The sequence below is a fragment of the Equus przewalskii genome, chromosome 12, assembly GCF_037783145.1.
Source record: "Equus przewalskii isolate Varuska chromosome 12, EquPr2, whole genome shotgun sequence".
Lineage (NCBI taxonomy): Eukaryota > Metazoa > Chordata > Mammalia > Perissodactyla > Equidae > Equus > Equus przewalskii.
Window position 1 is genome coordinate 7,324,126 of NC_091842.1, and position 23,129 is coordinate 7,347,254.

Sequence of the window (23,129 nt, forward strand, 5' to 3'; positions counted from 1 at the left end):
TTGAGCTTTTCTTTATGGGTAGGTTCTTGATTACTAACTCAATCTTTTTACTTGCTGTAGGTCTATTCAAATCGTATATTTCCTTTTTAGTCATTGAGGTCACATTGGTTTATAACATTCTATAAATTTCAAGTGTACATCACTGTATTTCAACTTCTGTGTAGACTACATCATGTTCACCACAAAAGTCTAGCTGCCACCCATCACCATACACATGTGCCCCTTACCCCTTTCATCCTCCCCCACCCCATTCCCCTTTGGTAACCACCACAGATTGTCTATTTCATCTTGAATTAGTTCCCGTAGTTTTTGCCTTTCTAGGAAATTGTCCATCCCACCTAAGTTATCTGAATTATTGGTGTACAATTCTTCATAGTATTCCTTTATAGCTTTTAATTTTTTTAGTATCAGTAGTAATGTCCCCTCTTTTGTTTCTGATGCTAGTAATTTGAATCTTCTCTCCTTTTTTTGGTCAATCTAGCTGAAGTTTTTTTTTAAAAATCTACTTTTGGTTTCATTGATTTTATCTATTTTTTAATTCTCTATATCATTAATTTCTGCCTTACTTTTATTATTTCCTTTCTGCTGCTTCCTTTACGTTTCATTTGCTCTTATTTTTTCAGTGTGTTAAGGTGGAAAATTAGATTATTTATTTGAGACTTTTGTTCTTTCTAAATGCAGAAATTTATAGCCATAAATTTATCTCTGAGCACTGCTTTTGCTACATCCTGTAAGTTTGGGTATATTGTGTCTTCATTTTTATTTATCTCAAAGTAATTTCTAATCGCCCTTTGGACTTCTTTTTGACCCACTTGTTATTTAGGAGTTTATGGTTTAATTTTCATATAGTTCTAAGTTTCCCAATTTTCTTTCTGTTATTGATTTCTAACATCATTTCATTGTGGTTGAAAGACATCATATATTATTTCTATCCTGACTCCAATTTCTTGAATATACATGATTAATTAAATTAACAGAATATGGTCTGGTTTATCCAAAGAGACTCTAGTCTAATGGATAAAAGGCTAAGAGGTCAAGGAATGCAATCCCATTCCTTGGGTCACTCCAAAGATGCAGAAAGAGTCACTGACGTCATTGCTATAGTCATGGCCCCTAAGCATGGACTCACTGTTGCTCAACCACTGGCCTGGAAGTCCAAGCCAAGGTCATAGAGGGATTTGCTCCTGGCTAAGAACCCTGGTGTCTTTTACTCTTCTAGTTAGTAGAGGAAATTATAATTGCTCCAGGTAAAATGTGTATTTTCATTGTGCTTTCTTTTTTTTTTCCCTACAGCAATTTTTCCATTTCTTAATCCAGTTTTTGAATTATTAAATATATTTCTATTTCCAAAGAGTGTTACTGATTTTTTCACAAAATCTGTAAAAAGGATAAAAGAAAGTCGCCTCAAAGATAAAGAAAAGGTAAAATCTGGGGGATTACATAAGAGTATTCACTTTTTGATAGTTTATTGAGCTGTATACATATGATTTGTGCACTTCTCTGTAAATTTTTAAAGGTAGATAGAGAACTCTAGGGTTTAGAGTAAGAGAGTTCTAACATTTTGGAGGGAATGAAGAAGGTGGACACTGGAGAAGGAGATAATCAAATAAGTCAGAAAGCAATGATTAAAATTTAATAAGCGTTAAAATTAGTATGTTACCACATGAATATTGTTGACATAAAAACTTTACCACTTCCCTTCAATAAATTGTGAAAAGATAAAAATTACAGCTTACAAATTATTTTACTGGTATTATAACTTCCCCAGATCTTATATTGGCCAAAAATCACTTCCTTCAAGCCTTTCATTTTGCACATTGCTCAATGGTGGGCCCCAGCAGGCTACCTCGTGAAGTATAGCGTATCCTGAATTTGAGCCCTAACCTAGTCTGGAGTGGGCAGGAGTCTTCTCTGGGTATTGAAGCTGTAAGCTGACTAACCCAGCTTTGACTTCATGAGTCCTGGACATCAGCGTCTGCAGGTCTGCAGGTCAGGTAGACAGGGCTGAGTACCACAGGATGTGACTGAAGATTGCATAGAATTCTGAGTGGGTGGGGCATTTGAAGATGTTTACACAAAAGCTGCTGCTGATCTCTGCAAATTTCAGGTTATTAATCTATGTGGCCATTCATTAAGAATTAAGGCAGGAGAGAAAAATGATTTAAGTCAGGGTCTTTCTCCTGAGCAAGGAGGCATGACCAGAAAGGGTGCAGGCAACTCTTTGACCAGGAAGCTGTGTTCAGAAGCCAGAGAAGCCAAGGATCAAAGAGAGCAAGGATCAAGAAGCAGTTGGACATGATGGCTAGCTTTTTCTCAGGTAAACATCATGCTCTCCAAGTTTGAAGCTGGATGATTTTGTTCAGACAAGACTAGTCACATTTATGGACTTGAAGGGCCTATAGTCTCAGGAAAAAGGCTAAGTACTGCATTCCTGATTTATTTTGGACTTCACAAGTGACTGTGTATCATTGGAATTTTTCTTCTGCTTCCAGCAACGAGTGGATTTCCTTCAGCTGATGATTAACTCCCAAAACTCCAAAGAAATGGACACCCATAAAGGTAACCAAGGAGTTTTCAGAGGGCCACTATGGGGAAACTTGGAGGGTGGGGATGGTTCCAAAAACATGCAGGAAGTTTTCCAGGTAGATGAGAATTTCTGCCAAACTGAAGAAAGGTGCATGTTCAGATATAAATTGTAGTCAGGGGAACTTTCTAGAAGCAAGCATGCACAACTTTCTTCAAAGCTTGATGGGCAACCATAAACATGTATTTCATGCCTAGAAGTCAGTCAGTGGTCTGTGGATCACCTACATCAGAACTTCTGGGGAGCTTGTTTCCATGTCAATTTTTAGACCTCATCCAGACCCAGTGAATCAGAGTCTCTGCCTGGAAATTTGCATCAAGGCTTCATCATGTCTGGAGGCACATTGCTCCAGTGTTGGGTGACATTCACTTTGACACTTGATTAAAGTTCACTAGCTTAATATACTGTAAAGTTTTAATTTTCTCCGTGTAATTAGTAAGTAACTAATGGGAGAAGCCTTTGAGATTGTGTAAACATTCTGTTTATCTTCAAAATCACCTACTAGTTTTATTAATGTGGATCTTTTTTTTTTTTTTACTGAAACTGCTATTACTGTGATGGTTGCAAAATGATAATTTTCTAATTCCAGCATTTATTCTACATTTATGTGTTGAGTTTCCCTTTTAAGAGATAATTTTCCATTCTCTCCAATTTATTTATTTATTTGTTTGTATCTCTATAATCTCATTTATTACTAATTTAATCTTTTCCTACTTAATTCTTTATTTTGTTCCTCAAATTCTCTCAGATTTGTCCAATGGAATCTCTTTCAGGTGGGCTCCTGTGTCCTTTTTTAATATTCTTCCTTTTGAAATTTTACTTTTCAAGTACTTTATCTTTTAGTGCAACTTTAGATTCATGGGCAAAATTTAGCAGAAGATACAGAGATTCTTCACATACCTCCTGCCCTAGGTACATACAGCTTCTGCCACTGTCAAAATCCCTCACTGGAGTGGCACATTTGTCACAATCAATGACCTACATTGACACATTATTATCACCAAAAGTCCATAGTCTACATTAGTGTTCACTCTTGGTGTTATACATTCTATGGGTTTTGACAAACATATAACGACATATCTCCACCATTATGGTCTACCAAGTATCACGAATCCTTTTCACCTATTATTTTCTGAACATTTCCTTGCTTTCTGATGCAAGACATTCCAGATTTTTTTGTATTTCTCCTGACCAGACTTGCAATCAAGCATTTCTCCAAGGAGCCTGGTTCCTTTTAGTAAGAAATGGTATTTAGAAACAAAAATGTGTCCTCTTGTTTCTGATCATTTATAGTAGCTCACTGCTACTGAGGGTGTCTTTGCTTCTAAACCCTCTCGGTGGAGGTAGCTAAGAACATCAAATATTTTTACACAGATATGACAAACATAAATATTTCTGTATCTACCGATAGCCAGTGATGTAAACATGCTCTGTCTCTGTCTCTCTCAAAAAAGTCTCTGATTCTAGTTTATTTCTATGACGAGAATACTCCCATATGTTCAATTTCAAGTTACTAATGGTTTGACAAACACTTCACAGAATTCCTGAACATTTAACAATTGGTCCCTAGACAGCAGTGATGATCCGACTCCAAAACAAGAGTATAAATATAATATATCTATGTCTAATGCTTACATCTATTTCTATCTTTCTCTCTATCTGTCTCTCTCTATCTAGTCCAATACAGCTTTCTGTCGTGAAGGAAATATGCTATATTTGCACTGTTCGATATAGAAACCACTAGGCACATGCCGCTATTGAACACTTGACATGTGACCACTACCACTGAAGAACTGAAACTGAAATAGTATTAAAATTTAATTGGTTAAAATTTAAATAGCCACATGTGGCTACCACATTGGACAGCACAGATCTAAACTTGGAGTATCATGAGATTCATACTAACCAGAGGAAAGAATATGATTACTGAATTTACCCACAACAGCATCACGGAAATCATCATTGGGAAACCAGCAATTTGTAGTCCTTTCTTACACTTACTTTGAAAAGTTTTTAGTTTTGAATTTAATGACTATGATTGGTACCATGTTTATTTCAGTGCTCTAAGAATCTAAATTTCCTAATCTAGTCTCAATCAAATAGATTAGAGCCTGAGCATACTTAGTGTCTTTCAGGAGAAAAACTAAACTAAAGGGAGGCCAACTTATAATCACAAGGGCAGTTTTCTGAGCATAAAGTAGACAAAGAGGGGCAGCATATGCTGAGGAAGATGACATTCAAGCCATTAGTGAGTAAGCATTGTCATTACTCCTGCTGGACCCTATTTTTCTACAGTTCATGCTGGCCAATGCCCTCTACTGACACGTTCTTTCTTCTCCTATTTTAACGCTGTTGACTAGACTAAGGTCAGTTACAACTCTTCTGGCATTTTGTGTGTCTCTGTAGTTGCTGTATATATCTGAGGTCTTCCATTTGAAGACTTGTGCCCCAGGTCTTCCAATACCTGATGCCTCTCAAGTACAATCCATGCTTTTCAAGCTAGGTTGTGCACACAAACCACTACATCTTGTGAAACGTCAGATTTTGGTTAGATAGTTCTAGGGCAGGGGTTGATATTCTGTGTTTATAATAAGCTCCAATGTACTGCTGAAGCTTCTGGCCCATGGACCACGCTTTGAGTAGCAAGTGTTTATCTTTAGTGCAGTGTTATTCTCTTAAGTTCCCTCAAAGATGATTCTATGAAAAATCCTTTAATTTTCTCTACAATTAAGCCTTAATATTGAAAACTTTCTTAAAAATTTTCAAGTTATATTTTAGCTAGAGTAATTTAAGTTTTTCCTTGGGGGAGGATGCTACCCCATATTACTTATATAGTTGTAGTAAAGTACTTTTCGGATTCTCCAAGGGACATGCTAATAACACTGTGTATGTAAGCCAGAAATGCTATTTCTTAAATTACCCAGCTGTGTTGGTGGCATAATACAGGGTCTCATAACCAGGAGCAGAAGGCCAAGAATAGTATAGACCTTGGGAAAAATAGGATTAAGATAATTTTTGCCTTTTTCTGGATTGGTCAGATAGCCATCAGAGTGCAAACCACTCTCAATTTGACTGTGAATTGCTTTTCTATTTTTTCTCTAGTGGTTTGGTAGTTTCATTTGGATTTCTAATAATGTAATCTGTGCTGTTTTACAATGACATGCTTTACCTAAACTGTCTTTCCTCTCCTTTTAGCTCTGTCTGATCTGGAGCTTGTAGCCCAATCTATTATATTTATTTTTGCTGGCTATGAGCCCGTCAGCAGTTCTCTTTCTTTCCTTCTGTATCTTTTGGCCACTCACCCTGATGTCCAGCAGAAGCTGCAGGAGGATATTGATGCAACTTTCCCCAATATGGTGAGTGGATGATACCTGGAGGGAGGGGGAAAGTGAAGCCTTCACAAGAGTATCTCCTCACCACTTCCTAGAAGTGGTGCAAGAAAGCATAAATATCAGTTCTTTCTGTGCTATTTAGGGAGGATCTAAAGAGACAAAAGCAAAGAGAGAAACCTAGGTAGTGTATTCTGCTCACATAAATATGAGATCTTTGAAAAAAGTGCTGGTCCTGGCATATCAATTGTCTGTTCCCACAATAATGTTAAGTAAAAATCACAAAACCTCAGTGGCACCTAACAATAAGTTATCTCTGTTGATATTGTTGATATGATCCACACATCTCTCAAAGTACAGAAAATGAGTCTGGGTGTGTTCTTCTCCAGGCAATGGTAGAGGCAGAGCATGAAGCCTAGTCCTGTGGGTGTCTTTCAAAACTGCTTGCATCACAATTAGCCATAATTCCATTGGTTCAAAGCAAGCCACATGACCAACCCCAGAGTTATAATGGGAGAGCACCACAAGGGTAGATGGCAAAGGCCATGAACATAGGAGCGAATGGAGAGTTGGAACCATTAGTGTGATCACCCTGGGTAAACTTTGCAGACAGAAGAAGCCTGGTGTACAGGAAAGAGCATAGGGTAGGAAACGGAAGACGTGACTTTGAGTCCTAACTATGGTTTTGACAAGTCTTATGAAGTTTCTGAGTCATGGGTCCTCCAAATATAAGGTAAGCAGACATTTTAGGGCCTATGTAAATTAGAGATTATCTGTATTCTCTGATAAAGCCCATCTTATGATTCTTTTGATTACAGTATAATAGGTAACTTAGAGACAGAGACTAGCTAAGCATTGTGTTCTCCCTTTCTTATGATAATAATTACAAGGCATCAACAATACTAATAAATAACATTCGCTTCATACTAAATATGTCTGTTCTAAATGCTTTTTATTTATTAACGAATTTAATCTTCATAAAATTCTGTATCAGTTAGGAAAGGCTAGGTTATTCCTCAGTAAAAGATTACTCATCAATCTCAGTGACTTTGCATAGCAAAGGTTTACTTCTATCTCACATTTAAATGTCCAAAGGAGGTTAGTGGAGGATGGGAGTGGGAGTTTCTATTCCACATAGTTACTTGGGGATATGCACTACGATGCTCTGCCTTCTTGTAGCTGATTATCTGGAACATGAGGACTTCGTGTTGGCTGAAGAATAAAGAATAGAGTGATTTTTTCCAAATGTTTTGTCCCCAAACTGACGTACATCACCTCAGCTCACAGCCTATTGTCAAAGCCCGTTTCTCCTACGTTCAAGTGGGCTGAGAAATTTGGGGGACTACATGGATGTTGGGTGAGCAGTGAATATCTCTGCCACACAGTGCTGTGAAATGTAAACTCTAATTATCTCCATGTAACATATCAGAAACTAAGCTGCAGTGAGATGAAATACCTTTCATACACTAGTCATACAACTAGTGATGAAGAAGCTGAGCTGTGATCCAGGGTGTCTGGTTCCTGAGCCAAAATCTTAACCTCTGCAATATTGCCTCTTCAATATAACACCAGATGATAGCCACATATTGTCCACACAGTTTTAAGATCTCTGCCAAAACTGGAATTCTTTGCGGTTGTGAAGACACCTGCCCTCTGGGGCTGGAGTGGGTTTTTCAGATCTTCAGAGCTTAGAGTCAAATCCTGAAGTGACGGTTAGGAGACTGTTCCAGCAACAGTGGGTGGGGCTGAGAGTGAGGATCTGGTGTTCGTAAAACTTTCAAGAGAAATGAAGTTGTCTGTCCTGGTAGCAGTCCTTCTTATCCTCTCTTTGTCATATTTGGTTTAGAATGGTACTAGTTTCTCCTCAAGTTATTTATAGAGATTTTGTATAATTCAGTGTTTCCAAATTTTTTATATATAAGCTAAAGTGTTAGCAAGCAGGATTTTCAACTGAAAAACTTTATGTGGAATTGAGGATTTGCTCTTTTACACGTTCTCTTTCCTTGGTAGAGATATGTGGCCTGTCCTTTGAAAGGAAACAGTGACTTCAGTGTATTTTACTTAAGAGTAAGGGTCATAATATATTAGGCACATTTGTTCACATGAGAAAAGAAAATTCCTACATGGTAATGTGAGGGATTTTGGGACCTATTTAAAAGATTGTCCCAACAGTCTCCCATAGTCATAGCTACTCTACACATCTCAATGAGCCATTGAGGAGGTCAAAGGAGATGACAGATATTAAAGTGTCTATAACTGCTAAGGTCCTTTACCAAAATAAATTTTTTTTTTACTCCTAACATTTCAGTAGTCCTGCATAAGCTGAGTGGAAAGTTGATCCCATTTCTCAGTTTATCAAAATCTGTTTCTTTGTTCCCAGGCACCTCCCACCTATGATGCTCTGGTACAGATGGAGTATCTTGACATGGTGTTGAATGAGTCTCTCAGATTATTCCCAGTTGCTGGTAGAATTGAAAGGACCTGTAAGAAAGATGTGGAACTTGGTGGGGTATTCATTCCCAAAGGAACAGTGGTGATGGTGCCATCCTTTGCTCTTCACCGAGACACAGAGCTCTGGCCACAACCTGAGGAGTTCCATCCAGAAAGGTACAACGCCCTTGGGAAAGGGAACCCATGTTGGTTCAGGCTGGTTCAAGGATATTCTGATGCCTCTTAATATAGATGACAAACCTGTGATTGTACAATCTTTTATTTGTACATATTTTAATTTTTGTATGTTTTTTAATCTCATTACAAGCATGATCATTATTTGTTTTCAAAATTTTACAATCTTTAGACTAGATAAAAGAAAATTATAGCCATCCACAGTTCCAATACTTTAAGAGCAATCTCACTGATAGTGTGATGTATGTCTTTATGGACACGGTTCTTTGCATATATTAATTTTTAGAAATTAAAGTTGTGTTATATTGATTTTGAACTGCTTACTTTATGTAACAGTAAACTATAAACAACATCCATGTTACACTATATGTGTTTGTGTGTGTAATTTTATGCATATACCATTATTTGGTGAACGATTATCTGATTTTAGTAATATGGACTTTTGTTTCCTTTATGGTTTTCCTTACTGCTCTCTTCAGTTCTCTGATTTTGCCACAAACATTCCTACATTCTATTTTTTTAAACATTGTTACGATTCACTCTATGGAATTTTTTATGGAAAATTTTCGACATACACAAGTATATGTGTATTTGACATATACACACCGTATTCCCTACACACGTCTTTGGAACTGTTTTCATGCATCTATATGTGCCCAACAAAACTTACCCAGCAACCATCAACCCATGTCAGCTACCCAATCCACACACCGCTGCTACCCTTCTCCTAACTCTAATGTTATTTTAAGGCCCATCATATGAAATTTTCTTGAATGTTCTCCAAAATATGAAGGCTCTTTAAAGAATACATAACCACAATGTCATTATCACTTTTTCCAAATCCACATTTTTTCCTTAATATAATAAAAAATTGAACAATGAAATTTGGATAAAACATGAGTCTAACCTTGAAGGAATTTAAAGCCTAGTGGAATGCATAGACAAGGAAGTCAGTGATTATGCTATTGTAGAGTAGCATCTTACTCCTATGAAAATCATCTGATATGAGCTATTCTATGGGAGACAGAGAAAGAGAGAGACAGGGAGGAGTGGGGAAGGGGAGGAGGGAAAATGGCAATGAAAATAATGGGAGGCATTTCTCCTGCTTCTTTCCTCCATGCGCACATGACCAACATAAGTTAGCTCAGGTAGAGACCTACTTTTCCTTCAATCACTCTCATTTCTTTTTGTGAACATCTCACCACCCTGGAAACAGTTTTAATGTTTAAAGATAAATTTTGTTTTTACACAGCATTTGACTCATCTCCTCAACAAGACTGAAAGCTCCTATAGAGTCATGGGAATGGAAAGGATCTGTAGCTTTTAACTGTCTCAGTAAAATACCGATAGCAGGATGTCAATGACTACCCACAAGGGAATCTTGTATACCATTGGTTGAGGAGTCTAAGTGAAAACTCCAAACCTGTAGTTCTTGTGCTTTTTATGTTTCAATAACTTGTTTTCATCTACTATTGTGGATCCAGGTTCAGCAAGGAGAACAAGGACAGCATAAATCCTTATATATATATGCCCTTTGGAAATGGACCCCGAAACTGCATTGGCATGAGGTTTGCTCTGATGAACATGAAAGTTGCTGTTGTCAGAGTGCTGCAGAACTTCTCCTTCAAACCTTGTAAAGAAACACAGGTCAGACAGTTAACTTCCTACATAAATAATGTTTTATTGGGAGGTTTTTTTTTTCCTTTTTAACTGAAGGAGTATCTCTCTACATATATATATATATATATATATATATATCTACATATATATATTTATTTAATATATATTTTTATATATATTTATATTTATATACTTATATATATTTATTTAATATATATTTTTATATATATTTATATTTATATACTTATATATATTTATAAATATATATTTTTATATATTCCTATATATTTATTTTATATATATATATAGATAGATATATAAAAGAATGTATTCTATTCAAATAGTAATTCATTCTATTGGCCAGAGAATCTATTTTGAACCATCTGTGAACTTTAGGGATCCTTTGTTCTGGATTGCTAAGACTGTGGCTTTATAAAGACCTAAATGTAAAAGTCAGGTAGAGTCAACGCAGTTAGCGTGTGTGATTATGCCCAGTACTTTGAAGCTGAGCAAAGTTTTAAATTTGGTTTCAAGTCCCCTGGAAGGAAGGGGAAGTGTGCACAGTCAAGACGTGCAGTGACTACCACGTCATGACTTTTGAAGGATGATCTTTTCCACCAGAACCTACTAAAGCTTCATGACAGTGGTTTTCAACCACTCTCTTTATAATGAAATAACCAGGGGGCTTTAAAAAGTCCTTATGCCAAGGAAAAGGGGGGGTGAGGGTAAGGCACAAAGGGGGAAGTGGCGTACCCACAACATGACTAACAAAAATGTACAACTGAAATCTCACAAGGTTGTAATCTATCATAACATTAGTAAAAAAAAAAAAATCCTTATGCCTAGATTGTCTCAGAAATTGTAAAATAATTCTCCCAGAATGTGGCTTAAAAGCATCCCCATAGTTTCTCATGTGCAGCCTAGGTTGAGAATCATGGATTGAAAGCATTTATACCAGATGTGAGGGTCTTCCATAGTCCAGGGTCATCCTGCCTCTTTGATCTCACCTTCCAGGAACGCTGCTCCAGTCTGTCTTTTATGTCCTAATAATGACTCAACGAATATTCTTCCTGCTTTTCTCCACATTATGTTCTCACCTTTCAAGTCCTCCTTCAATACCCAAGCCCCTCCATGGAGTCTTCCACTCACAGTCTAGAGCCCACCCTCTCCTCTGCTCTATTATTAGTTACTGCAGGCTGATGTCATTGGTCAGACCACCTAACTTTATACTTTGTCCTGAAACAAGCCAGTTTTGTTCTCTATGTTTTCTTTGTACCTATGAATATCTTTAACTTTAGCACCTCACATTATTGCTTTCATAGACTACCAACGGTGCCTTGCAGTCATCCAGTAAATGATTAAGGAGTAGTTTGAAGTTGATTTACAGCTCTTGGAGACAAATTTTAAACAATTTTAATTTGAAAAATTTAACAACTGACATTTGTGTATGTGCATATTGTGTGTGTCTGTTTGCAGAGGATACGTATGCCATTTGAAATTATAAAATAACGAGGTTTTATATTTATGGAAAGATGTGGAATCTGTCCTCTGGAGAACAGAACAGAAGACATCGACTCATATCAAGCAAGGCCCTGTGATAAGGCTTATTTCTGTGACTTATGCATTTAATATACAGTTCCTTCTCTTAAGTATGCTTTCTTCAGGTAGAGGAGGATAGAGATAGTTTCCATCTCATTTGTGACTTTAGGGAAGCTGTGTGGCAGTCCTGTAAGTGTGAACCAACAGGAGACCAAGTCCTGAGAAAAAACAGGTCTCTCATACACATGTGATGGAGCAGACACTCCCTGTGAGCTCCCAGTCATCCACAGGCTGGTGCTTCTCACCCTTCATGGCAATTTACTGGTATTTTATCAACTGAGTTCAGAAGGTTGCTCTTCTGCTGGGTCCCACAGCACTGAAGGGGTGACTGAGTGAGAATGGAGCTAAAAGTATCAAAACACTGTAGGTCTTCAGAACTTCACCATCTGCCCTGCACATGGGAGCCAAGAGATGTTAGAGAATAGGCAAAATGCTTCACAAAGACCTCTTCTCACCATGAAGCTGGATGAGTTCCAATGGAAGAGGTGACTGGACTCTTTAGAAAGTCAAGGATGGTTTATACAACAAAAAGGTGTAAGGCCCATTCAGGATTACATTGCAAGTGCTAATGTATACAAAATTAATTCTATATGGCTTTTAAAAATAGTTTGCTATAATGCTTCAGATCCTGGCTTAAATTTTAAATGTTCATCTCTTTTATTTAAAATGTAGATCTAAAAGGAATACAAACCAGAATGATTTAGTGTCCAGCCTGGTGCAGAATACATGTTCAATAGATAATTTTTTGAATGAATGGACAGCTAAAACTTTCAGTATCCAATCTGACCCAGCTTATAGAATCAATGTAAATAATCAAAGATACATGACACTAAAATTAATGTCCACATGTTTGTGAAGCATTATTTTCCTTAATGTAGCTTGTATACTTTGCTTCTGTTCTTGGTGGGACTTCATTACTCAGCTCTCATGTGCTTTTTAACTGTTTCAGATTCCCCTGAAATTAGTCACTTATGGATTTCTTCAACCAGAAAAACCAATTGTTCTAAAAGTTGAGTCCAGAGCTGGGAGTGGAGCCTGACTTTCCCTGAGGTCTTCTGCTTTGGTCTTCAAGGAAGCTATATCCCAGAACAGGAGAGACCTCGATTTACTTTGTGAATGAAATCCAGAATAAAGATTATCTTAACCTACTCCACTTGATGGATGCCTATGGATTCTTACATTCATTGAGCTTTCTCAGTGTCTACTTAGAGTATCACATGTTTGTGTGATATAAAGGGGGGGACAAAGTAAGTGCCAGATATGCCAGATATGTGGACTCAGCTTATCTGATTCTCCATTCACCCCCAGTTAGTACCATCTACTCTTCCTAAGCACTGATCAAGAATAAAACTTTCTCAACAATTTTATCAACAAACTTTAATGAAAACAAGAATTATTGTAGTGATTGTAGTAGAGACATTTATATCACATTTTCATTTTGAATATTCTATAAAGTTTTATATTAAACAAGTTTATAAACATCTGTTTACAAAAGTATTATCTGATGCCTTCATACATATTAGGGAGAATCTATAGAACTGAATCTGTGATCCAGTAACTAAAGATTTTCAACCATCACAATCACTGGTTGAGTGGGGCCTTTTTCAGGGCTCCCATTTGATTTTTAAGGTATGTGAGAGTTAATCCACCATGACTTTGCATCGTGCTTGGAAAGTGTATTCATAGTTTAATTCTCCAATTTTGGGGGCGCATATTTTTTATAACTCTCATCCGAGGCACTTATATTATTAGTTTTGATTAAATGTTTTTATCGTACCTCCCATGACTTTGTTGATGGTTGGCAACATGTTTTCTTATACCTCTTTGCACTTTATCCCCAGCTCCCAACTGTTTTAACACAACGGAGATGAAATAAGGAATGGTTGATAGGTCAGTTGATTGGGCATAGAGGCTACAAATATTCATCAGTCTCAGTGGGTATCAGCAGGTGCAAAGTTCTTCTTTTTCCTTTTCTGCCCCTTCCCTCACCTTCCTTCTTCTCCCTTCCCTTCCCTCCTTCTCCCTTTCTGGATAATTCAATCCTAAAGCCAGTAGGTGGCACACAGCAAGGTGAGCAGCCTCACATTGGGAAATGGGAGCAAAGAAGGGAGTCAAAGTGTCTCCAAGTCAGAGACCAAGTAGTGTGGGGAGGCTGTGCACATTGAGGGGTAGTTTGGAACGAGTGTGGGAGCCCAAGCAAGGTGTGAAGGGGGTCCCTGTGGAAAGATGGTATGGCAAGAGAAGCCAGAGCCTCAATAGGGTGTGGAGAACAAAAGTAGGGTGTGGAGGGTGTGATGAGTGGAAAGTGATAGAGTCAGGATTGGCCATATAAAGGGGGATTGATCAAATAAGTAATTATATTAAGGATGACGAGGGCCAGGTTTCTCACTGTTGGAGAATAGAGTCTCTGACTGTAAAAGGGAGAAAATCAGAATGAACCCTGTGGTATCAGAGATTGGAACTGAATGTATCAGTGTAAATTCATGCTTTTCTTTATAGATAGATTATTGATACATAATAGATAGTTAGGGGTGTGCATGTGTGTAGAAATGAAAACTATCTTCCCTACTTATCTCTACTGTTGTGGCTTAGAAACAGTGACACCCTAATAGCAGTGAGTATACCTGGTGCCCACATCTTGGCTTATAAATACCATTTTCCACTACAAGGAACTAGGACTCCTTAGAGAATTGGCTTATTCCAGGACTGGGATGAAGAAAGCACAAGATGAACCTCAAACATCTTGTTGTGCTAGAGAGCAAGAGAATGCTAAACAGTGATGGGGAGATGTCAACAAGACATGGAGGCCAGCCCTAGGGGCTTCCACTGACCAAATCGGGCAGTTTAACAATCATAATAAAGAAGTTCTCACTGCATGATCAGTGACCCATTGAATAAAAAAGGAAAATGTGTACATACATAAATATATAAATAAGTGGATAATTTGTAGTTCAACAAGGACATTTACACAGTTTCAAAATACTGCTGCTCAAAATACCCATTAATTACCAGGAAGAAGGGTAGCTTCACAGTAGAAAAACCTTGCAGATAGCCCCTTAATCAAGTGGTCAGAGAGAGCTTCACTAGAAATGGGATAAATTGATTGAGTGTCACCTGATGGGACTCAGTGAGAACTCAGCATTACCTCTGTGATAGTCCTGCCAAGGAGAAAAACCTGAAAGAAATCCTAAAAGAAGTCAGACAAACCCAAACTGAGGAATGTTCTACTCATGGTCTGTAATTGGGTTGTAATCTTCAAAGACTAAAAGTCATGAAACCCAAAAGTGTTCCAGATCCAAGGAGATTAAATAGAGATGACGTCAAATCACAACAGATGGGCAGGGTTCTTCTTCTGCTGTAAAGGACATTGTTGGGACAACCAAGAGGATTCAATGGGCTCTGAGGGTTAGACGGCAGTAATGTAGCAGCATTAAGTTCCTGACTTTGGTGGTCATGTTGTGGTAATGTAGGAGAATATCCTTGTTTGTAGGAAATACAGAGGTTTATGAAATAACCAGATCTGCAATTTATTCTGACACGATTTAGGAAAATAGTTCTTTGAAGAGATCTTAGTAAGTTTGTGATTGTTTGTGGGGGTAAGAGCCACAAAAGAACCTTTTGGCTTATACAGTTCTCCCCCTCTCTCACTTTAATTTTACTTGTACTGTTTTAATATAAGGAAGCATCACTACAGAGTGATTGAGAGATGGAGGGCTCTGTAGCTGGAGGTCCTGGGTTGAATCCCAGCTCAGTCCATCACTGAGTCTAGAGCAATCAGTGGCTTTGGGAAAATGCTTAAATTCCCAGGTGATGTGGTTTTAGTTGACCAAGGTGATTCTCCAGAGAATGGGGCATCTCTGAGCTAGTAAGAGCCAATACTCCCAGCAATTGGGGATGGGTACACAGCCCAATGAAAGGGGTATGGTACCTCCCTACACTACATACACTTACTAGTACAACCTTTAGCAAGTTACTTAAAACCTTCATATGTTAGTACTTAGTGCCTCAGAGTACCCATCTGCAAAATAGGGGCATAATGACAGCACCTATCTCAAGTTACAATGGAATCAGATGATGTTTGTGAAGTATATATGACATAGACCACCGAGCATGCAGTGAGCACTTAACAAATGTCAGCTATTATTTTGATTGACATATTATCCTGAGACCTCAGGAGGCCAATATCGGTTTTGAAATTTGGGCTCCACAATTCTCAAGTCCAGCTTCATCTACCATTTCAGAAAATCATTGCATACATCTCTCATTGAGATTTAAGTATGAAATCTTTGGTGTCACAAATGATGCTGTTTAATAAGTTCCCTAAGAACACTATACACATCCCCATTTTAGGAGTGCCTTTGTCATCACAGCTAAGCATGGGAAACACTGAGGAGGATGTGCTGCAGTGACTCAAGGGAAACGCTCCCACTGCATTCATGTGGGCCCTCTGCTGCCCTCCCTTAGAATTGCTTTTCTGGTCCCAGAGTTCCGACAAGTGTTGCTGGTCATGTTCAGGTTGTACGGTGTTCAGGATACATGAAATGCTTAGATGAGATAGGTTTATCTATTCAAGGGTCAGAAATAGGCAGCACCACAGAATTGTCAGTTTTATGTTGCTTAATTCAGTGATTTACTTCCTCTCCTTGACTGGCTGGCTGAAAACTTCTGCAGAGCACATGCTTGCTTATGCGGTTGGAAGGTCATCAGTTGGTTATCTAAACTTCCATATTCGCTTCTTTAGGCCAAGAATTTTCCTGTCAAAATAAAATCTAATTTGAGCATACCAAAAGTTCTTGTGAGTGTAACAGTGTAAATGTATATGAATGTATATATCATTCTACACATCATCTATCTGTCTATCTATCTGTCTCTATCACTCAGTCATCTATCTATATTTATCCATTACTCCATCATTTATATCTATCTATATATCTGTCTATTTAGCTATCTATTATCATCTGTGTATCTATCAAGTAAGACAGAAATGTCCTAAGAGACCCAGGTATGGTATTTCAACCCCTGTTATTTGAGTCTTTCCAACTCAGACCTATGAAGAAAACCTTCAAGATACCTTTACTCTAGCCTGTCTATGATCTCATGGGAAACTCCAAGCAAGAACTGCCCAGCTGAACCTAGTCAACCCAAGATTCACATGCAAAATAAAATATCCTTACTGTTTACTCTTTTAGGGTGTTCTATTATGCCACAATAGATAAATGGAACATCTCTTCTTCATTTCAGGTAGAATAAGATATATAGGACCCAGAAGGGAGATGAGAACTCAGGGAAACTGGAGAAAGGAATAAACTTTTAAGTTACTATGAATCACAGAAAGCAGCAGAGGGGTAGTGCATCAACTCAGGGGAAGTAGTGCTGGGGTGTAAGCAGGATGACACTAAGAATCATGATAAAATAAATAGACAAGAATGAAGCCAGAGTTGAGGTAATATCTACCGTGACCACTTCAAGGCTGAAAATTGGGCAGAAATAGAGAATTGCCTTTTAACCTTATCTGTTTTCAGGTGACCAGATAACAATGCAGTGATTTTTCCCTGCAGTTAGAACATTTGGAAAACCCTAGGCAAAAGATGAACTGTAACTGGAATGGGTGACCAATGAGAACTGGACTCAGACTTAGCCTGGTATACATTGCAATTTTTTGTCTTTAAAAACCCAACCACCCTAGTCTGAGGGGTCTACTTGTGGGTTGAGGTATATGTCCCTGATTTGTAAACCTTTTAAATAAAGTCTCTCTTTTCTTTAAAACTTTATATGTTTGTTTTGTAAAGCTGTTCATTTCAGTTGACATTTCCGGTGACAGGGAGGGGATGTGAAGCTCCCACCTGATTGTTTCCTGGTGACCACTAGACACTGCATGCCAGCATGTATGGAGCCCCTTGTCTTCTCCTCTGCATCTCTGTTGGCCTCAGGGAGAGGATAAAGTTATGGACCTCTCAAATCCTTGATGTCCCATCCTTTGGTGGAGTCTGAAGGTTTCTTTAAGGAGGGGAATCACTCAGGAGGTGAATTGCTCAATTTCAGGTTTCCTTAAGAGGGGAAATCCCTCAACTTCAGGTTTGTTTAAGGTTCAGCTGGCTTAAAGGAAAGTTGCTCCATTCAGAGATGTGTCTCAATTTAGAATGGGCACCTTTTGTTCTAAAGCTTGTTCTAAAGAGGGAACAGATGGCCAGTCACCTTCCACTCTTCTGTGGCCTTTGTGTAGAAAAATTATAGACCAAATACTTGCATGCACCTTGTCACCTGGGTCCAAATTACTAGAGATGATGTAAAATTACATTGGCCACAATTAGGCTGCTGTCATATTCCCCAATTGGTTTGATTGCACATGCAATTGGAAAAGAGAGGATATCATACCTCTCAAAGACAATGGAAAGCATATTTTAATATTTTTGAGGCTTAGAAACAAAATAAGGAATCTCTATTTTCATCTTTAAAAAAATAATTAAGAGTCAGCACTGATGACATAGTAGTTAAGTTTGGCACACTCCCCTGTGGTGGCTTGGGTTCAGTTCCTGGGTGTGGACCTATACCACTCTTCTGTCAGTGGCCACGCTGTGGTGGTGGCTCTAAACCAAAAAGAGGAATATTGGCAGTGGACGTTAGCTCAGGGCAAATCTTCCGCAACCAAAGAGAAAAAAAAAAAGACCAGACAAGACAAGACAAGAAAAGAAAAGAACAAGACAGAAATAGTTAAATAAGAATCATACCAGATTGGAGGGCATCAGCTATACCAGTGACCACACTAGTGAAACAAAACCAATTCTTCTGCTGCTCTCTCCACTCTTGCTGAGCTACCCTAATTCAAGTCCCATGGAATTCTTGATCTAAAACTAAGTAAGTGAAAATGTGTAAAGTTTTGAGATAATTTGAAATTATAGTGGTCATTATGGGGAAACATTGTGTCAGATAAGTCCACCTTAAGAGTCACCATTAAAAGAGAGGATTTGAAACCTCTCAGAGACAATGGAATGCATTCTTTTATTAATATGCTGAATTTGTCTAGAAGACAAAATGACTTCAAAAACAGCTCTAAAAAGAATCCTTACATAAGCAAGAAAAGACTGTTTAGTAAAAATCTTAGCCATCTGAGCAGTTCCATCTGCCAGGGAGCAATTTAGATCTAACTATACTTTTGAGTTTTGTTCCTGAGACATGGCTAAAGTTTTTAAGATCTTTGCTTGTGTCTATGTATGTAAGTCTTTCTTTATATGTATTTGTCTGCCAGTGTATAGTATAATTTCTAAAAGAGCTCTATTTGGATTGCTGAAAAGATGGTGGTGTAGGAAGACTCCAAACTCACCTTCTTCCAGAGACACAACAAATTTACAACTACGCTTGGAACAATTACCCCTGAAAGAGAACAAGAACCTGGTTTAAAAGAAACCCCACAACAATGGACAGCACTGACTGAGGTGGAAGAAGCAGAAATACATTTCTGGAGAGGAAAAAGCCACATTCTAGCCATGGTGCTTCATGACTGGCACCAATCTTAAGGTAAGAAGCTTTTCCTGGAGGAGTGGGGGATCTGAGCAGCAGAACTTTGCCACAATAAGCATCTTTTGAAGTCAACACAACAGAGCTGCGTGTCATCATAAATGGCTTTACTGGATATTAACAACAACAACAAGAACAGAGAATACCCCCAGAAAAGCTATTGAACATAATTGAAAGAAAAGCTTGCTCTTCAAAGGCTGACACACTTCAGCAATAACGTGAGAATCTTCTTACCTCTGCCTGTTCTATCACTCCCAGTTAAGCAGAGCATGCAGGATGAACCTATAGACACAAGTGAATCTCATACTGTAATTTCCAAATGTGTATGATTTATTTCAACTATAGTACATAGAAGGAGTTTATATTCATTTAATCTAACGCACAGGCAATTATGCTATGCTCTATAAGTCAAATCTGTAAATATTCTGTAACAACTGGCTGGCGTTATTTCTTTTCTAGATAAATTTTGTAAGTTTTGAAATTGAGAAAATGATTGTTTACGAAAAGTAGACAATAGGATATATGTTTTCAGTAAGAAGATATAAAGAATGAACATATTTTTGTTTGTTTTGTTAAGAAAGATAAATTTATCCTTAAACACCAGGAAAGAAAAATGCAAAGGAGGCATGGAACAAATTCTGAATGTAAAAAGCAAGTGACATGTGCTTTGTAGAAGTAAAACCCAGAGGATAGAGTTTGTGTATGATCAAGTTGGCTAAGATTAAAAGAAATCCAATAAAGTAAATAAGCTTTAATATCAAAAGTATACTGGTTCAGGGGCCAGCCCAGTGGTTAAGTTCGTACATTCTGCTTTGGCAGCCCAGGGTTTGCCGATTTGGATCCCAGGTGCAGACGTATGCATCATTTCTCAAGATATGCTGTGGTAGGCATCCCACATATAAAGTAGAAGAAAATTGGCATTGTTGTTAGCTCAGGGCCAATCTTCTTTGGCAAAAAGAAGAGGATTGGTGGTGGATGTTAGTCAGGGGTACATTTCCTCAAAAAAAAAAAAGAAAAGTATATTGGTGCAAAGGTAGAATTTGGATTTCCATCTCTTAAAGGGATAATTTTCTTGAAGTTTTAGTCTGCTCTTGATAGAGAAATTGCAAAACGTTTTTTTTAAATTTATGGGTAAGTTTACCTAAAAGACAGAAAATCTATATTGTGTTAAAATAATTTCCTCTATACAAAAAGACTGAAATCTCTCTGTTCAGTGTTTTTTAAACTGTTTTACTCTCTCTGCTTTCCTTTGACATCTTCTGTTGTCACTTTGATTGAATGGATAACTAAGTATTGTTTTCTATTTGAACAAGTGGTTTAAAACCTTTTGATATTTTTCACAAATTTCTCCAATACTTTGAATCCCACTTAAAGTTTTTCTTGTGACTGGAAAAGGAACTTTGGGAATTTCCAGTGGGCCCTCACACTATTCAAAACATTGCTCTCTCTCCGTCTGTAAAGAAGGAGACTGTAAACCACTTAGACTTATTTGATATGTTATATGACATGGAATGCATTATCAAATAAGAAATAACATTAAGCCTTCTTTGTGTTATGTCTTTGTAAGTACTTGTTATAAGAGTTCGGAAATTATGTGAAATTCCTAGTACAAATTCCTAATACAAATTACGTGAAATTCCTGGTACAAAATATTGTGTGTCATCAAAATTGAGGCTCACACTAAACCTCAGGAAAGTGCCCTTAGCTGACTATCATGAAAAGGCAGCAAGAACAGAACCTATAAAAGTTATGACACGTGGATAAAGTCATTTTGCTTCTCTGGGGAAAAAGAATTCCTCATTGCTAGACTTTTGCCATCTTGATGTCCTTGTAACACAGCAGCAGTCTGCTCTTGAATCAGAGAAATTCAGTCATGTTAACAAAAGCTGTAAATTATAAAAACAGTTGGGACTATGGGAAATTAAACAGTCAGGGCTATAGGAAACCCAAGATGGCTGCTTGTTTATCCTGGCTGCCTGGCAACCCCATTTTCTTGTTTTTACATTCTTTCACTCACAATAATGCATTAAGAAAAATTATTTCTGGGGCCAGTCCCGTTGTTCAGTGGTTAAGTTTGTGCACTCCACTTTGGAAGCCTGGGGTTTCACAGATTCAGATCCTGAGTGTGGGCATGGCACCACTCTTCAGGCCACACTGAGGTGGCATCTCACATGCCACAACTAGAAGGAAGCAAAGCTAAAATATACAAGTATGTACTGGGGGGATTTGAGGAGAAAGAGCAGGAAAAAAAAGATTGGCAACAGTTGTTAGCTCAGGCGCCAATCCTTATAAGAAAAAAAAAAAAAAGAAAAACTATTTCAGTCCCGAGAGGCCTCACAACTACTCCCTCTGGGTCCTTTGAGCACCTGCAGCTGGATTTCATTCAAATTCTAGTTAATACTGTGTTAGCATTATGCTCCTGTGATTATACGTATGATTTCTGGATGGTTTAAAGCCCTCTCTCGCCACAAAGCTGATAATGTCACAATGGCAAAGACATTGTTGGACAATGTATTACCCACCTGGAGTATACTTTCCACAGTTTCCAGTGATTGATGTACCCATGTCACTGGGTAAACTATGCAAACATTAAGAAAAACCTTTTAGACTTCTTGGATTTTTAAACTTTTAAACTTCTTGGTATCTATAATCCTCAATCATCAGGAAAACATAGGAAAGCTAATGGAAAAACTAGATTCAACCGGAAGAAATATTAAATTACATGGGACTACTTGAACTGAGGAAGAGGCTCTAATGTTTTGTTTTTCCCAATTTAAGGAAATATGTTCTCTTAAGCTAACTATGACCTAGCATTTTGTATGCAGAATTGAAGAATTTATCTTTTTCTCCTTACTTGACCCTTCCAGAGTTTGGAAACTGTTGATAAGTAACTATTCTTATTTTCATGGCAATAAAGTTGTTTGCACAGGTTCAATAAGAATTGGTTCCCCTTATAACAGGACACAGTTGGAAAAACTGGGTATATTACCAAGGCTTTGACTGGAATGCCATATTTGAAAAGCAGGCAAAAACTTGGATATGATCAAACCGTTTGAAGAAACAAGGATTGACTTTATGGGACAAATAAAGCTGCCTGGAAATATTGTCTTGGTACCTTGCTTACAGGGTTCCCAGCAACCTTGGGGTGAGTAAAGAAGGTCAATTCCCTGACAGGTGTACAAACCTCAGGATATTTTGGGGTATCTCAAGAAGAGAGGAATTCACTGAAGTCTATAGGAATTGCAGATTGTGTCTGATGACAAGTCATTTGCCTGGCTTTCCTGGCCTCAAGAAAGTTTGAAACTTCAATCCGAGATTCCTTGTAAAAAGTTCCAGCAAAGCAGATTGAAAAGACCCTATATGATCAATTGCTATTCTTGCTGTACTTAGGTAAATAATTGGGCCAAGTTTAATAAAGCTAGACTTATTTTACAAACAAATGAGCCTCAATTTGGCTATCATTGGTAGAAATGAGGACGATTTTAGGGAGAAATTTTATGTTTCAGTAGAAAGTATAACACATTTGTGGATAATAGGTTCTGGTTCTGTTAATTGTCTTTGAGGTTTTTGTTTTCTATCTGTAATGTGTAGTGGCTCCTGAATCCTACTCACCTCAAATATCTGGTAAAGATCTGCAAACTAATATTTTCAATTTTTTCCAACCTTCTCATTTGGAATATTGAGAACTGAAACCATCTTTTTTTCCTGAAGCCCTGTAAACTGAAACTGGAAAACTTGATATAAACTTAGGACAGATCACGCAATAGGGAATGATTAGACAATTCTCATGCCTGTTGCTGTGTAAGCCATTCAAAATTTTGCCTGAACAACCAATGACATTATCAGAGACATTTCAA

General features: G+C 37.7%; 1 protein-coding gene across 1 annotated transcript in view; it reads left to right on the forward strand.

Moving 5' to 3' along the window:
* LOC103566375 (cytochrome P450 3A12-like) overlaps window positions 1-12,905 on the forward strand; it is a 28,855-nt gene extending 15,950 nt beyond the window's left edge. Inside the window, exons 8-13 of the mRNA XM_008542765.2 lie at window positions 1,294-1,421; window positions 2,493-2,559; window positions 5,780-5,940; window positions 8,294-8,520; window positions 10,023-10,185; window positions 12,707-12,905. Of these exons, the coding sequence (XP_008540987.1) occupies window positions 1,294-1,421; window positions 2,493-2,559; window positions 5,780-5,940; window positions 8,294-8,520; window positions 10,023-10,185; window positions 12,707-12,796 (836 nt within the window). The 3' untranslated portion in view covers window positions 12,797-12,905. The remainder of the gene's footprint in view (window positions 1-1,293; window positions 1,422-2,492; window positions 2,560-5,779; window positions 5,941-8,293; window positions 8,521-10,022; window positions 10,186-12,706) is intronic.
* Window positions 12,906-23,129: the final 10,224 nt, after the last annotated feature.